Raw genomic sequence first — 15,871 nt, 5'->3', positions numbered from 1 at the left:
GTACCCATACCCGTCCCACGCGGAACAAAATCCTTCTTGGTTCCTACCCATGGTCTAAACAGGCTCCCACTCAAAATACCTGCCTAAAAATAAATTAAAGTAAAAACAATAACTTTATCTAAAAATTAAAACAATGTAAAGGAAAGTAACACGAAGCACCTAAAACTGGAACCGAGGAGCTAGGAGGCAGTAGAGTGCGCGCATCCCGGTGTAGCGAGCGAAGAATGAGTCGTATTTGGCGTTACTAGAAAATATACCACAACTCCAGTGAATAACCAGTTATACTCAGGACTCTAGTGAATAAAACGGGTAAGACTTACACGAATAAATTATTACATTGTGATTTTGAGATTTCTGTTTAACTCCGAGGATCTTTTTTTTCTTCTTTGAGATTAGCAAGGGGGTTAGGCTAGCTGGCCTGGCTAGCTAGACGCAGCACAGTCACACAATCAAAAGCAGCTAGTGCACACATTATTAATAAAAGTCATTTGTGCGGTTACTTAGGAAGTCGTATCTTAAATCTTAAGTGTTAAAGACAACCCTGTTCATTTAACAGATAAACCAGGATGTCCCGAATAGTCCGAAATAATCATAATCCAAAGTAGGATATCTGCAGGTATTGAAAATGCTTACAAAGCGTTCATCTCCTAAAAAAATGCTTTAGGAAATTAGTTAAAATCAAATTAAATCAAAGGCATTAAAATGTCCTAATTTTTTTTCGTGTTGAAATTAAAACCACAGCTGCAGAATTGCAGACCTTCATGGCCAGATACTGAATAAAAATACACAATATATGCATCAAAAACAGCATCAGAAAACAGTGTTCAGACAAAAGAGTGAACAGGTAAGAAACACACAGTATACAGAAATATGGTGTACCATTTTAAGAAAGGTTGGAGTGCAAGAAGAACTGGGCAAAATGGAAAATCTCCAGTACCATTGTTCCAGACCTCCGATGTTATGTAAGATACATATGTGGACCTTAAACTTTTTTTTTTTTAAATCCTTCCAACCATTTATCAACCAATGCTCTGTTGCTTATCAAGGTCCAGGTCATGTTAAATGATTAATTAATGATATTATTAGGAATTATACAGCTGGCTTTCATTGATATCTTTCTCACTTGGGTCAATATGACTATGAAACAGGTACTAAGTGGCATTTTATGTGGTATTAAATTTTTTTTTTTAAAGCCTGAGTTTAACTTGGTGAACCCTGCAGAAACCCTGTAACATAAATGACTGAATATGACAACTTAAGTTTGTGGTTTTTCTTTTTCAGGTTAGACATTTTCCAAAGTGAATCTGTGTTTACTCTTACTCTGCTCTTATTCAAACTGGCTTTAAAAAGTATCAAATTCTTCAGTTCAGGTTGCAGAGACCCACTTAGCTGAACTGCTTCGTGCTCCACTGTGTCTCAGACAGTCTGATGATTGAATCTCTCTTCTTGTCCTCCTCATCTCAGCCTTGTCGTCATGTCTGGTGGTCCAGCAGTGAGGGTCAGCATTGAGTCTTCCTGTGAGAAGCAGGTGCAGGAAGTGGCCCTGGATGGGACAGAGACATACGTCCCCCCTCTGTCAATGTCCCAGAACTTGGCAAAGTTGGCACAAAGAATTGACTTCAGCCAGGGATCTGACTCGGAGGAGGATGGGGTCGAGGGCGAACCCAGGGACCGGGAGTGGGGCAAGCAGGAGCAAGAAGAAGAGGAAGGTATTTTATGGTCAAGCGAACTCAGACATTTTTTAGAGTCAGAGCTAGATTCTGTTAATCTGACTGACACCAGCTGTGGCTGATCCATCACTGATTCACTAGAGCTCTCATGGTGCTACTCAGCTAAGTTCAGGTTTAAGCTATTATTACAGAGCAAGGGTCTCTTGTCAAGGTTCCCACAGGTCAATACATCTGTGGACTACTATAGATGACCGATGGATGGATGGATTCAAAACAAAATGTACTCTTATTTGATATAACAGAGTCATATGGATTCTGTTTTCTTCGGTAGAATAAGACCTGATTAGCGGTTTTCTTTACACAGGCACCGTGAAGTTTCAGCCATCTTTGTGGCCCTGGGACTCAGTGCGTAACAACCTGCGCAGTGCCCTGACAGAGATGTGTGTACTCTATGATGTGCTCAGCGTGGTGAAGGAGAAGAAGTACATGGCCTTAGACCCAGTGTCTCAGGATCCAACAGCTGGCAAGGTAAGTTGCTAAAGAATATCAGTATCAGCATCTACAGGAGGAGCAACATTGAATAAATATCTTATAGATAATATGCAAGTGTGTGTGGAACAATGAATAAATGTTCAAATATGATGACGGTCTTTGGTTTATATTTCTCAAGGTGATCTGTGCACCTTCTCTGGAAACCAGTTTGACACTCACATTTGCTTTCATCCACTGTCCATTCATAACAGCTTTTTCTTGCCCTTGTGCAGACCCCCCAGGTGTTCCAGCTGATCAGTAAAAAGAAATCCCTGGCCACAGCAGCGCAGCTCCTCCTGAAGGGAGCAGAGAAGCTCACTAAGTCAGTAGCAGAGAACCAGGAGAACAGGAGGCAGAGGGACTTCAACTCTGAGCTGCTGCGACTCCGCTCACAGTGGAAACTACGCAAAGTGGGAGACAAGATCCTGGGAGACCTCAGCTACCGGAGCGCAGGTGATAAGGCCTCTAGTGTATATTCAGGCAACTAAGAGAAACACAGACACACTTTTAAGGTGTAGTCTAACTCCAAGCTAATGTGTTTTGACTATTTACCCATGCAGGTTCCCTTTTTCCTCACCATGGCACATTTGAGGTGATCAAGAACACAGACATTGATCTGGACAAAAAAATCCCAGAAGACTACTGCCCCCTTGATGTCCAGATCCCCAGTGATTTGGAGGGATCTGCTTATATTAAGGTGAGAGGGAAACAAAAGATGGATCAACATGTCTCGCAACGATGGCACGTTCCATTTAAACACAGTCTCAAGGCACCAGGGAAAATTAGAGTTCGTTATGTACAAATAATGTGGCAAAGTAATTTATTTTCTCGTTTTATTTTTTGTAATTTCCATACTGCTGTCATCTGCAGTCTCTTGTATGTTTTTGAAGATTTCAGAAACATGTTGTTTTTTTAAATAGTCCAGCACTGTTTATGTCTTCAGGTGTCCATCCAGAAACAAGCTCCAGACATCGGTGATCTGGGAACCGTCAACCTGTTCAGGAGACTGCCAAAAACCAAAGCTGGTATGCTGCAACCGACAAGGACAGGACATTGCACTTCTTCCACCAGGCGTTAGACTTTTAAAACTGGTTTAGTAACTGTCTGAATCAGTAAATGTATCGTAACTCTGAAATTTCCCTTTTCTTCCTTCCTCCACATTTTTATCATCTTTCATCTCTTCGCGTTCCCCTCACCTGACCTCTCTTCTCCTCTCCGACCAGGTACGCAGCCATGGCATGTGAAGCTAGAGGCGGCTCAGAACGTTTTGCTCTGTAAGGAGATCTTCGCCCAGCTGTCCAGGGAAGCTGTCCAGATTAAATCCCAGATCCCTCACATTGTTGTGAAGAATCAGATCATCTCGCAACCCTTCCCAGGTCAGAACGCTCCTGACAACATCAAATACCTCAGTATAGATGGGGTCTTTGTTTTGTGGACGTCATCATGAGAAGATCCATATCTGTTGCATATTTAGTATCAAAGTACGCAGACTATGTGTCAATTTGTGGCTTTTTATACTCCTATACTGTAGGTGAAGTACGACCACTGCCAGCATCAGCATTAGCATTAGCGTGGTTTGATCACTACAGCCACTGCCCCTGCTATGTTCCATTAGTTCTACATTAGTATCATACTTTTAAAAGTGGACAATTGACATGTATATGATGGACATGGAGAACTGATGGTATGAAAACTTGTTCCAAAACAAGGGCTAAAACAACTTATTGGAAGAGCTGTTTCAGCAATTGTAGTTTATTCAGAATTCAATAGCTGATACAGATATTATGCTTCATATTTGCATTTTAATTACTTTTTGGAGAAAAAGGCAGAATTCTGTTAAGTGCTCAAACACTTTAAAGCATTAATCATCACTGGGCTCTGGAGTCAGCTTTGATTTTTTTCTTTTGTGCATGCAGACGTAAAACAAACATACTCATGCCTTGTTTGTTCCTGTGATCCCCCTTTATAGGTTTGCAGCTGTCCATCTCACTGTGCCACTCTACGGGAGAGAAGAAGAACCATCGGGCATCTCCGGAGAAACCCAAACCAGATGACCACCTTTACGTTCTGGAACACAATCTGCATCAAATGATGAGAGAGGTGAGGCGCTGTGTGAAGTCACTGAGTCTCTTCTGAAGAGTTATCAGCTCATCGCAGATATGTTGGTATCGGCGTATATGTCAGATGATAAAATACAGGAAATTGAAGTACAGAAATGCCAAATATAAGTTTTGAAAAAGTGTCATTCTGTCATACAGAAGTTACAAGTTTGCTCTAAAAAAAGTCCTGTATCGGTCGGGCTATACTGTCTAGAAATGCTGTTTACTGGGCTCAGCTGGAAACTTTTACACCCAGTTTGTGTTGTCTTCACAAGATGAAATTACAATCATAGGGGAAAGAAGAGAGAAAAAATAACTGGATGCCAAACTAAGATCAGAATATATTTTTAAATATAAAAATTATCACTATGATTTCAGTTTACATTTTATCTCCCTGTAATGATTCTATAAATAATACAACTAATAGTCTAATAGAATTCAGTGTTACTTCAGTTCAGTCTTTTTTGCCCTACATGGGAAATTTGGCAGACAACATTGTAAAAGCAGACAGACCATAGCAGACTTATCCATCAGCTCCTACGAACAGTTACTGCTGCTCTGCCAGGAGACATCCTGCAACCCATCTGAACCAGGATAAATACTACCCCAAATATATATAGATATATAGATATAGAGATATAGATATAGAGATATAGATATAGAGATATAGATAGATAGATAGATAGATAGAGAGATATAGATATAGATATAGATATAGATATATAGATAGATATAGATATATATATAGATAGATATAGATATATATATAGATAGATAGATAGATAGATAGATATAGATATAGATAGATAGATAGATAGATAGATAGATATAGATAGATAGATAGATAGATAGATAGATAGATATATAGATATAGATAGATAGATAGATAGATATAGATATAGATAGATAGATAGATAGATAGATAGATAGATATAGATAGATAGATAGATAGATAGATAGATAGAGATAGATAGATAGATAGATATAGATAGATATAGATAGATAGATAGATAGAGATAGATAGATATATATATATATATATATATAGATAGATAGATAGATAGATAGATATATATAGATAGATAGATAGATAGATAGATAGATATAGATATATATATAGATATATAGATATAGATATAGATAGATATAGAGATAGATATAGAGATAGATATAGATATAGATAGATATAGATATATATATATATATATATATATAACTATCATCAGCACACGTCTTTCACTTCATTCTTTATGGTTTAATTTTATCACTGCTCACTGCATTGAACAACCTTGTTTCTGTTACAGTTCCACAAGCAGCAGCTGAGTTCTGTGGTGATGCCGCATCCTGCTAGCGCCCCCTTTGGCCACAAACGCCTGCGCCTGGCGGGGCCGCTGGCCTACGACAAAGCTGAAATCTCCAGCTTGCAGCAGAGTGAGGGGCTGCTGGAGAAGATCATCAAACAGGCCAAACACATCTTCCTACGTAGCAGGTAACTTTACTTTTACCATCAATGATTTAATTAGGCGACTGTTATTAGACATAGTGGCAGTCATGGCATTGTGTCAAAACATTTTAAGCTGCAGTAATGTTAGCAGCCAATAAACATTCAACTATGCAGCTATGTATTACCACTGGAAACACTGTATGCAAATCCAAGCAGAAGTGACGGGTTTATTATCAGTCACAGTTTGCACCGGACATAACTGGAGCTCTTGCAAATGAGTGTGCAAATTTGGCTAACTTTGTTTTTGTTCATCATAGTTTGATCTCAGGAAACACAATAACAGAGTATCTGCAGGTCTTTAAGTGTTAAAATGCATTCAGATGTATTAAAAAGTATTAAATTTGTTTACAAAGTTCTGAAATATTGCTTCTAACCTTACATAGTCATTGATATTAGTTATAAAATGTTTTTTGTTTTTCTTTTGTGATTTTAGCAAACACTGGCTGAACAATCCTCAAGTATTTTGTTCCAGACCTTTAAACTTATGTAAAATATGTGGACCTTACATCAAAAACATTTTTTAATTGATTAATCAATTTACTGCTGCTTATCCAGGTCATCATAAAATGTATTTTAGGAATTATTATATGCTTCTGATAAGGACTGACAAAATTGTGAGATAAAAAAAATTGATGCACTCGGTAAATAGGTCTAGGCCTTATCATCCATATTGATTGACACTGATATCTTTTTTACTACGTTCATACTTTTAAACGTACTTTCATACCTACTGAAAATGTCTTAAGTCTTAAAATTAACTTTGTGAACCCTGCAGAAACCCTGAAAAGTCGATATCAATATTTTAAGTATTTTGTTAAGGCGGTGTGGACTGTATAATGCTAAATGAAGTCCTGTACTCTGTATCATTTTGCGTCATAATTCAGCACTATTAATCCTTGCACCTGTGATCACCAGGACGGCGCGGACCATCGACAGCCTGGCCAGCCGCATCGAAGACCCCCAGATCCAGGCTCACTGGTCCAATATCAACGATGTGTACGAGTCCAGCGTCAAGGTGCTCATCACCTCTCAGGGCTACGAGCAGATCTGCAAGTAAGTGGAAGAGATGAAGCAGGCAGGAGGAGAGGGAAGGATAAGGGAAGAGCCAGAGCAGAAAGGGGGACACAATATGTAAGATAAAGGAGAGAACCTGCGAATGCATTAATGAGCTGTTGTGAAAATCTGCAGGCCCTTTAATAAGTTTTCAAATTATGTGATTTGAAAGTCATGAAATGTAATTGGAAGCCTCCCATGTTTTTCAGCATGTTATACAGGCATATTTTTAATTTTGCTTTCAGTGTTACTGTAATCCAATTATAAAATTAGAAATAGTGACGGTCTTGCATGGCTGCTAAGCACAGGAAACAAAATACCGTGAGTTGTCTGCTTTTATGAGATGCATGTAAGCACGAGTGTATTTTAATTTGGTTTTTTTTTTACTCCCTCATTCTGTGTTTGGTCTTATTCTACTTGTTTGACATGCATGGCCATTCTCGGATAAGGTGTGACATGTTTTGTGCGTTTAGGTCCATCCAGCTGCAGCTGAACATCGGTGTCGAGCAGATCAGAGTGGTGCACAGAGACGGACGGGTCATCACACTGTCACACCAGGAGCAGGAGCTGCAGGACTTCCTTCTCTCACAGGTATCACAGCTGTCTTCACACACAGTTGGATCAAGGTGTTGTTACGTGAAGCTGTGTGCATGGCTGCAGATCCGTTTCGTATTGAACTCAAAACAGTACATGTCTCACAGATGATTTGTTTGTTAACTGTTGTCTGGCACTAGTTTTAACGGTTCTTCTTTTTGCAACTTTTTGTGTCACTTTTTAAAGTCGTTTATTCCTGCCCTGCCTGTGGCCATGTTGTGTTATTACAGATGTCGCAGCATCAGGTGCATGCAGTCCAGCAGCTGGCCAAAGTGATGGGCTGGCATGTCCTCAGCTTCAGTAACCATGTAGGCCTGGGCCCAGTGGAGAGCATCGGAAACGCCTCTGCTGTCACTGTTGCCTCTCCCAATGGAGAGTACGCCATCTCAGGTGAGGCGGGTGAGGTTGGCTCTGAGGGGAAAATGCTCGATAAACACTTCCCTGTTTTTTTACACTATTGTATTTAACTGTTGCTACAATAGTGCCTATGTATAATGATAAAGAAAGCATGATAATACATATTGTAAAGATCCAAGTAGGAAGGAAAAATCAATTTTCGGTAAAATCCATTATTAAACTTGTTAAAAATAGCTATTTGTGAAGCTTTATTGCTGCCATTGTGGTGTATTTTTGTTAGTCCACTAAATGCCAGATATTATCCAGTGCAACTAGACTGATAAGTAATAATGTCGATCCATTAGTGTCATTGGGTTTTTTTGTCAGTATCTCAGAATCAAACAAGGCTTCGTCCTTGACTCACCATGGTTCACTGACACTCAACCGTCACAGGGGGGAGAAAGGCATAAAAATTGTAAAACGACACAACTTCTGCTACCGACATGCGACCTGAGTCACCAGATTGAAACACAGCAGAGGTGGGACCTGTTGCAGTTTTAATTAGTGGGCTGTTGCTGTCCTTCTTCGTGGTAACAGGAGTAGAGTTGAATACAACCAGGTCTCACCCACGCTCTGATGGTTGTGGAAATTTTGAGAGAAGTAGGAAATCACTCAAGATCAAAGAGACAGGTTGATGGAAGCAAATCACAACGTTTCACCGCAAAATAAACTCCTGGAATGCATTATAAATTGAATTTGATAAGGTGATACTGAATATCCTCATAACCTTCAATTGCCAAGAGTCGAGTATGGATGTATTAACATAAGTAGATTTTGGTCACTAATAGAGTGAATGTGTGTATCTGTTTGTCTGTTCAGTGCGTAATGGCCCAGAGAGCGGTTGCAAAGTTTTGGTCCAGTTCCCCCGCAGCCAGACCAAAGAGCTGCCGAAGAGCGACGTCATCCAGGACGCCAAGTGGAGCCACCTCAGAGGGCCCAACAAAGAGGTGCACTGGAGCAAGATGGAGGGACGAAACTTTGTCTACAAGATGGAGCTGCTCATGGCTGCACTGACCCCTGTCCCTAGATCAAGCCTCCGTCTGCAGACTCCTCTGGCAGTGAACTAGACAAACAACAACTCCCACAGAGAATCAGCCACAAAGTATGTGTCACAAAGTTTGAAAGGGGTAGAAGCACATAGGTTTTGCAGCCTTGATACTGGCCCCTCTGTTGATAATGTGACTTTTCCTTCCCTTAAACTTATCCAACTCAAGGAATTTTCAAACACTGAATTTCCGCCTTTAGTAGTGTCTGCTGCCTTCTCTGTTTTTGATAATGTAAGGTGTGGAGTTTATGTACAGTATACCTCAAACAATTTGATACAAAATAAAAAGCAACGTCTATTGTATGTATTAGTGTTGATTTGTCATATCATAAGAATAAAGCTATGAATGAAATGTTTTCTGAGAACTTCTGGTTGTAACACTTCAATGTATATTTATTGAGATGAACGAGTTTCTGCCTTTTTACTTTATCGGCTGATTTGAGCATTTTGCAAAAACTGACTTTCTTCTCAGTCTGATTTATCAGTTTTAATAAGTTTTAGTTCTACCAGAAGGGTGAAAAATGCCAAAGTCATACGGAGTATATTACACACTTTTCAAAATGAGTGTGTAACAATCTTCACTCTGATATCTGAAAAGTAGGGAATTCTCACTGCATCTGGGGTCTTATACAAACTAACTGCAGTATAATTCAATGTTTTCCCAAAGCCTGATTCAAGTTTGGATGATTGTTGTGAAAAAGCCACAAGTAAAAGAAAATCACACAATTCATCTGCTTAGACAATAAATACAGTATGTATTTTTCTCCCAATGGCGTGAGTGACATATTTACATTCAATCCTGTGTCATCAGAAGTGAGCAGTAAATGCATGTGTTTTCAATGCAAAATGTAAAAATAATACAGTTTTTCAAAATTGACACACCATCCCCTTTTGAGTAAAAAAAAAAAAAAAAAAAGACAAAACAGTTATGTACACAACACCTAAATTTTAAAAAGCAGTCCTTGTGTTGCAGCACTGATGAATAGTCTCTGGTGAAAGAACTGCCAGACGTCCATCAAAGAGGCTGAAGCTCTGTTGCATCATTTTCTGTGTAAAGGAGGAAATTAAACTTTGTCAATATAGAAACTGTTCAACAGAAGTGCACAGACCTTTGTACTCAACACACCCATACTGATACACAACACGTAACTCCAACCCACATTCACACATTTCACACAAAGCAGCAGAAAGAGTAAACTACCAAGTGCAGGGTTTATATTAAATGTTTTAATTATGATCCTGCATACAGTATAATATGTGTGTTTAAAAGATATTTATCCATTATCTAGAAAAGTAGCTACTTTAGTAACTCCCATCAAGTAGTGAAGTTTATCTTTTGAGTTTGATCCTTGGTGTAAAGTTCATCACGCAGGTGTTTCATAAAACTGACATCTTTGTAGAGGTGCATGTACTTCAGAGACTTATTTTTCATGTTGCTTTACCTGGCATCTGTGTCCTGCATCTCCATGCCACTATCCTCCTGTAGGCCTTGTCTAGTAGCCAAACGGCGAGCATGAGAAGGGCAGCCAAGCAGGCCAGTGCTAAGGCAGAGACAGACAGGTACTGAAGATCCTCGTAAAGCACCTCTGGAGGACAGGGACACAGGAGCCAAATCATATTTACTTCAAAAGGTACTTAAGACAAAAATGCCTTGGGCACAGACAACTTTCCAGAGATGTAATCACCAAACAAACATGTAAATAATACAGCTTGTGTACAGCGATGAGGCGATACAGCAGCAGGAAGATAATTACTGTGTTCAAGTGTTAAGAAATGTAAGAAATAATTCATCTTCTGTCACGATCACAAATAAAATCTTACAAAAAATATGTACACAATAAATTTAACTATTTTTACATCTTCCTTTAAACTCTAAAATCTGACAGATAAATGCTCATGTTGTTTACTGATAAATAAAGATAAACTACAGGTCCCTGCTTTAGGATCAGAAGGGCACATACATACTACTATGTTCAAAATGTCATTCCAGACTTATCACTAGCTTCACAGATATTGGTGTTTTTTTTTCTTTTTCTGTTTTTCACCTTTTATTTATTCAGGGAAGTTTGACTGAGAGCCAAGCTCTCTTTGGCGGGAACGTCTTTGACCATGTTCAAAACAGTTATACACACACTTAGGTCTGGAAGCAACAACTGCTACCACAATTCTGGTGAGCAAGGCACACCCGTGGTCAGTCTGCCTAAATGGAGCTTAAGACTGTGACTGTTATTTCACATTTGAATTAGGACAATCGATGTTTGGCAAATTGTTCCTAATTGATTCTGTTGAGAAACTATCTGGCACGTTCCTGCCGTGTTTGCTCAAGTCTGATTTGCTGTTGCTTGAATTAGGCAGAAGGTATAAGAGTGTGAAAGCAAGCATTGCTGATTTCCTTAAAGCCATGACTCTAGGCTGTTAGTGTCAAAGAAAATGTAGCAGTCTTGTTCATTTGCTTTAGGAATAACCTACACAGACGCCCAGATTCAACTCACCGTTCACTTTCAGGACAAACCCAGCATCCTTGCTGCTCCCGCCCGTTTCTGTAACAGTGACCACGTAGTATCCGGCATCCTGCAGCCGCAGGTCGGACAGGCCCATAGAGCCATTGTTGTAGGGTTTCACTCGGCTGCTATAATCCACCGTTATGTCAGTGTACACCCCAGGCTCCCAAGTCCCTATGGTGCGGCTCACCGCTCCTGACATAAAGGTCCATTGTATGGTGGGGATCCCATTGCAGGTAACATCCACTGAGAAAAACACATCCTCCTGCACTGACATGGTGAGGCTCCTCCGGGGAGAATGGATGGAGATAGCTCCAACTTCAAAAGTGAAAAGAATGAAGCGATGTGAAGATACAGAGTTTAGATTCACTGTGAAATAACTTTCAAATGCAACACATTTCTAAGCGATATACGAAGGGAACTGGACTTCCTTATATTAAGGTGTTAACGACAAAGAGGTGAAATGCCTGGGACTCCCCCGACCAGTCAGCAATACATACAGAGATATGTAGATGTAAATACATACAAATGCAGTGTTAACAAAGAGGCAGAATATCGCTATAGGTAGATATGTAGATATAGCACACTGCATGATAAACACCTTTACCTTTCAAACATTTAGCTAATGTTCAACCTTCATCCAGGTATGATAATAATTACAGCAGAAACATTTCAGCCTATGATGCAATACAGCTCTATAAAAAGAAAATGTTTCACCATGACACAGTAAGTCATGGTGAAACACCGTCGCTCCTTTGCACAAATTCCATGTGCAGTCAGACATGAGCCATTCTGTTAGTTTCTCTCACAAATTACAAGCTGCTTGCTGAAGGAATGAAACATGTCTAAAAAGCAGAGAATTACTACTGTGGGTTCAGCCAATAGTATTGTCCTCGTCTGTTTTGGCTGAGCCTCATCAAATATTTTCACAGGAGTTTCAGTGGGGGATCTGGTTCTGCTGGTGGTGTGTTTGCTTAATGAAACACAGGTAAAGAATTCCACCTGAGGATACCAGTGCTGAGTAAGAAACGAGTGGGAAGAAGCGCCTGTCCTTTTATTCAGACATCACAGTGAAAATGATGATAAAGAAATAAACCCCCGTGACATACATATAAAAATTCTTGCCAAGGTTTCTGCCTGAAAGAACCTATTCAATAAATGCTTTTCAGAGCCGTAGTAATTCACGAGCCAATCACAGCTCTAATGTTTTCTTGAAAAGAAGCTGGACATGGTGTTATTATTCTGTGCAGCTTGACTTCCATTTGGAATTGCCCCAGTTACTGCTCTTTCCCCTTTCCTCTGGAGTTTCTTGAGGACTGAAGTTTTCTCAAGTGTACTGGGACTCTGGTTGCACTCCAGGACTGTGTGATGGTTACTGTGTACATGACCGTGTTGATTTTCTTAGTTTCTGGTATGCAAGTTAAGAAACAGAACCTGAGAAAATGCTTTGAGTTTTATCTCCTGCCAGTTTCTCAGTGTGCATTTAGTCCTGAACAAACAGAGGATTGCCTTATAAGCATGTTCTCAAACACAGCAGCCAAATACGTCAGTTCACTGGGGAAAGACCGAATTATAAAGATGTGTTGGATATACTTACCTAGGTCACAAATATATAATGTGATGCTGAGAAACACAGCGACATCTTGTACATCCCAGAGCCTGAAATGACGCATTAGAAGCCCAGACCCATTGGTCAAACTGCAGTAGAAGAATCTCCTCCAGGTTATTTCACATTCTGAAACGTTCTCCTCTCTAGTTTTCTTCCTCCACACTACAGCCTTTTCTCGTTCCAGAGGTTTCCTCTCCCACTGTACTTTTTACAGGCATGGGTGTGTGTGTGAGTGGCCGTCACAGAGGTGCTTTAGTTCCCCTCCTCCCTCAGGTCTGTGCCGGATTTCTCTTCCTACCTGCGCAAGTCACGAAGCCAGCCCACACCTATCAGACAGGTTCAGCCAGTGATTACAGAGCAAACACATACTAAGTGTTATGTGATCACACACATACACATACTTGAGGGAAGAGAGCTATAGAGCAAACACACATACTGTATATCCTTCTCAATTTACTCACTGGCCTCCGCCCATCAAACACTCACCTGCGTATACCCAGACACACTGAGGAAAAGATGAAACCAGGAAAGGTATTATCAGCCAAAATGCATGCTGTGACACACCTGGTAAAACGTGTCATACAGGAAGTGTGTATTCACAGATATGCACCAAGAAACACAAACACACAGTGAACACAACCACGGTGAACTGACATTTCATCTTCTAAGGCAGCTTAGAAAGCTTAGTATAAACTGCCTCATTCTGATTTCTATTTTTTAAAACACCTTTCTCTATCAGCATCATGCTTGGGATCGGACAAATAAATTTGACAGGCTTATCTCAGTATAGAAATTATTTAAAATTATTTCAGACTGACAAAAGCATCTCTGTGTTTCTCATCAGCTTCGCAAAACGCTTATTTCCGAATTAATGTAAAAAAAATCAAATAAAATGGAAATCAGAAGACCCTGTCCCAGTTGGAATGTGGACTGTGGAAAATTAATTATTACATATGACTAGAAGAAATGACATTGATAGAGAAACAAGGGTACAACCTTTTAGAAGATATGGCAGACTTTCGTTTATTATATGAAAGACATTTCCTCTGAACCAGACTGACGGTGTTTCTGTATGAATTTTATTTCACCATGTTTTATCATGCTAATACTGTCATGAAAATGTTTATTTTTATTTTAGTCTCGTTTTTGTCTTTTCTTTTACCTTCCTTTCCTTTGCTGCATTTGGTTTTCTGTGCTTCTTGTGTCGTTGCTTTACATGTAAATAATCAATTTTGAAAATGAAATACAATATTTAAAAAAGCTTCAGTTGTGTGAATCATTTAAAAAAAATATTTTTTCTTGGTGGAGTCTGATTTTGTATTAACAAAAAAATATATAAATGAGAAGAAAAATTTGTTTACATAAAAATCGCTAGCTATGCTAACCTTGATCTTTTGAGCTGATTGAGCTAGCTTGAATTTTAATTTTAAAAGAGTTTAGAATTGAATTGATTTTGGCCACTTTCGGATAATTTGTTGGTTACATAAATGTTTTCACTGGTTGTAAATTATATTTTATGTTTTGTTCGTGGAAATATTTCATACTTAATGTCCATGTAGCTAGCGCATTAGCATTGTTAAAGCTTTACGTGAGTCTACGTCCGTTCGGTTACGACATCGTTACGTCCCACTGCTGTTTGTCACTGGCGCACTTGGTAAGTAAACAGAGTCCAAGACAGCTTCTTGAAAGTTTATTTTTACTTTCTACCTCAACAAATCTTTTAGATAGAAATATGCTTTAACTTTTCAAAAAATAATTATTGAGAAGCAAAAGTGCTGTCAGCTTTTTTGGCGTGTTTCACCGCAATAACCATATTTTAATTTACGATAGCGCTTAGCAAAGGTCACGCTAGCAGCATGCTAAACTTAATTTTACGGTTTTATGCTAATATGTTCACTTTTGGGAAGGAAAAAAAAACTCGTCTCAATACCTGAAAGAAATGAGGCATAGTAACTTTATTTATTTATCTATAAGTCTATAATATGAATCCATGTCACAGCATTTACATCTTAAGGCAATTTACAATGTTCTCCTAAACGGGCCTGTAAACGACGTTAAGACTCAACCATTAAATAAAACCACAGGGAACAGTAACAAAACACACCATAGTTTAGTCCAGACTTACTTCCAGACGGTCTGACGGCGAGTTAACTCATGGGTACTTCACCTCCAAGTCCTGTCGTGATATTTGTTCAATTGCACGACTTAATTCAGCATTTGAAATTAAGGAGATAGTATATAGTGGCAGCTAGTTCACTGTTGTATGAATTTTGTTGTCCATGAAACGTCCGCTTTTTAACTGCACCATCCTACATTTGACAAAGCTGTTTGTGAGTGGCGATGTGGAGGCAGGATAACGTCGTTTTGACTCTTACGTGACACTACTGGTATTTGTGTTGAAGTTGTGGGACTCGTCAAAACCGTTGCTTCACACTTTCTTTTCCTTCTAACGGGAAGATCTTCACTCTAGAATTGTACGTAATGACTTGACAAGGAGACTCAGTGTTTTACCGTTTGACATTACTGGCTTCTTGTACATTATGTCAGCGGAGTAGTAAATTCTTCTTTGCTAGCAGCAAAGCAAAGCATGGTAATAAACTCAGTTGTCAGTTAATGAGGGACACGTAGCTGAAACTACTGCAGTCCGATACCACAGTCCTGCGATAAATGCTCTCTTCATGTAGGTTTCATTGTTCAGCTTTTGATGAAACTGTGTTAGAGATGTGTTGATTCAACTGTATGATCATTGTGGAGCCGCTGACCTGCATTGCGATACGTTGACAGGCGTTCCTATTATTTTTCCACCCCTACTCAAATCACTGCGAGTAAGCTAAACGACACACACCTGTTTGTATAATGCGGCAAAGTT

General features: G+C 39.4%; 2 protein-coding genes across 4 annotated transcripts; one reads left to right on the top strand and one right to left on the bottom strand.

Annotated features, from left to right (window-relative positions):
• The first annotated feature begins 1 nt into the window (after position 1).
• med17 (mediator complex subunit 17) lies at positions 2-9,195 on the top strand. Its single transcript, XM_040131049.1, has 13 exons — positions 2-309; positions 1,465-1,709; positions 2,035-2,198; positions 2,435-2,654; positions 2,762-2,898; positions 3,145-3,226; positions 3,425-3,577; positions 4,171-4,301; positions 5,605-5,789; positions 6,720-6,857; positions 7,331-7,448; positions 7,682-7,841; positions 8,667-9,195. The coding sequence occupies exons 2-13, from the start codon at positions 1,475-1,477 to the stop codon at positions 8,912-8,914; spliced, it is 1,971 nt and encodes a 656-aa protein (XP_039986983.1). The 5' UTR covers positions 2-309; positions 1,465-1,474; the 3' UTR covers positions 8,915-9,195.
• A 612-nt stretch (positions 9,196-9,807) lies between these two features.
• LOC120792049 (V-set and transmembrane domain-containing protein 5) lies at positions 9,808-15,480 on the bottom strand. Of its 3 annotated transcripts, XM_040131052.1 has the most exons (6): positions 15,128-15,480; positions 13,489-13,507; positions 12,991-13,328; positions 11,385-11,711; positions 10,335-10,478; positions 9,808-9,939 (listed from the first exon to the last, which is right to left on the bottom strand). In XM_040131052.1, the coding sequence occupies exons 3-6, from the start codon at positions 13,064-13,066 to the stop codon at positions 9,908-9,910; spliced, it is 579 nt and encodes a 192-aa protein (XP_039986986.1). In that variant the 5' UTR covers positions 13,067-13,328; positions 13,489-13,507; positions 15,128-15,480; the 3' UTR covers positions 9,808-9,907. The 3 variants fall into 3 exon arrangements, with proteins under 3 accessions (XP_039986986.1, XP_039986987.1, XP_039986988.1); XM_040131053.1 differs by lacking the exon at positions 13,489-13,507; XM_040131054.1 differs by lacking the exons at positions 13,489-13,507; positions 15,128-15,480 and having other exon boundaries at positions 12,991-13,453.
• Between the last annotated feature and the right edge of the window lie 391 nt (positions 15,481-15,871).

This window comes from Xiphias gladius, chromosome 7 (assembly GCF_016859285.1).
Source record: "Xiphias gladius isolate SHS-SW01 ecotype Sanya breed wild chromosome 7, ASM1685928v1, whole genome shotgun sequence".
NCBI classification, from domain to species: Eukaryota; Metazoa; Chordata; class Actinopteri; order Istiophoriformes; family Xiphiidae; genus Xiphias; species Xiphias gladius.
Note: the sequence above shows the minus strand (reverse complement) of the source record. Positions and strands in the feature narration are given on the sequence as shown.

What these genes read in the sequence shown, in the direction of transcription:
- med17 (XM_040131049.1), top strand. Translation starts at nt 1,475, where the DNA reads ATGTCTGGTGGTCCAGCAGTGAGGGTCAGCATTGAGTCTTCCTGTGAG. An exon ending in CATCTCGCAACCCTTCCCAG is followed by an intron (nt 3,578 to 4,170) that starts GTCAGAACGCTC and finishes CCCCCTTTATAG; the next exon opens with GTTTGCAGCTGTCCATCTCA. An exon ending in GGCTACGAGCAGATCTGCAA is followed by an intron (nt 6,858 to 7,330) that starts GTAAGTGGAAGA and finishes TTGTGCGTTTAG; the next exon opens with GTCCATCCAGCTGCAGCTGA.
- LOC120792049 (XM_040131052.1), bottom strand. Translation starts at nt 13,066, where the DNA reads ATGCGTCATTTCAGGCTCTGGGATGTACAAGATGTCGCTGTGTTTCTC. An exon ending in ATTATATATTTGTGACCTAG is followed by an intron (nt 11,712 to 12,990) that starts GTAAGTATATCC and finishes TCACTTTTGAAG; the next exon opens with TTGGAGCTATCTCCATCCAT. An exon ending in GTTTGTCCTGAAAGTGAACG is followed by an intron (nt 10,479 to 11,384) that starts GTGAGTTGAATC and finishes CCTGTCCTCCAG; the next exon opens with AGGTGCTTTACGAGGATCTT.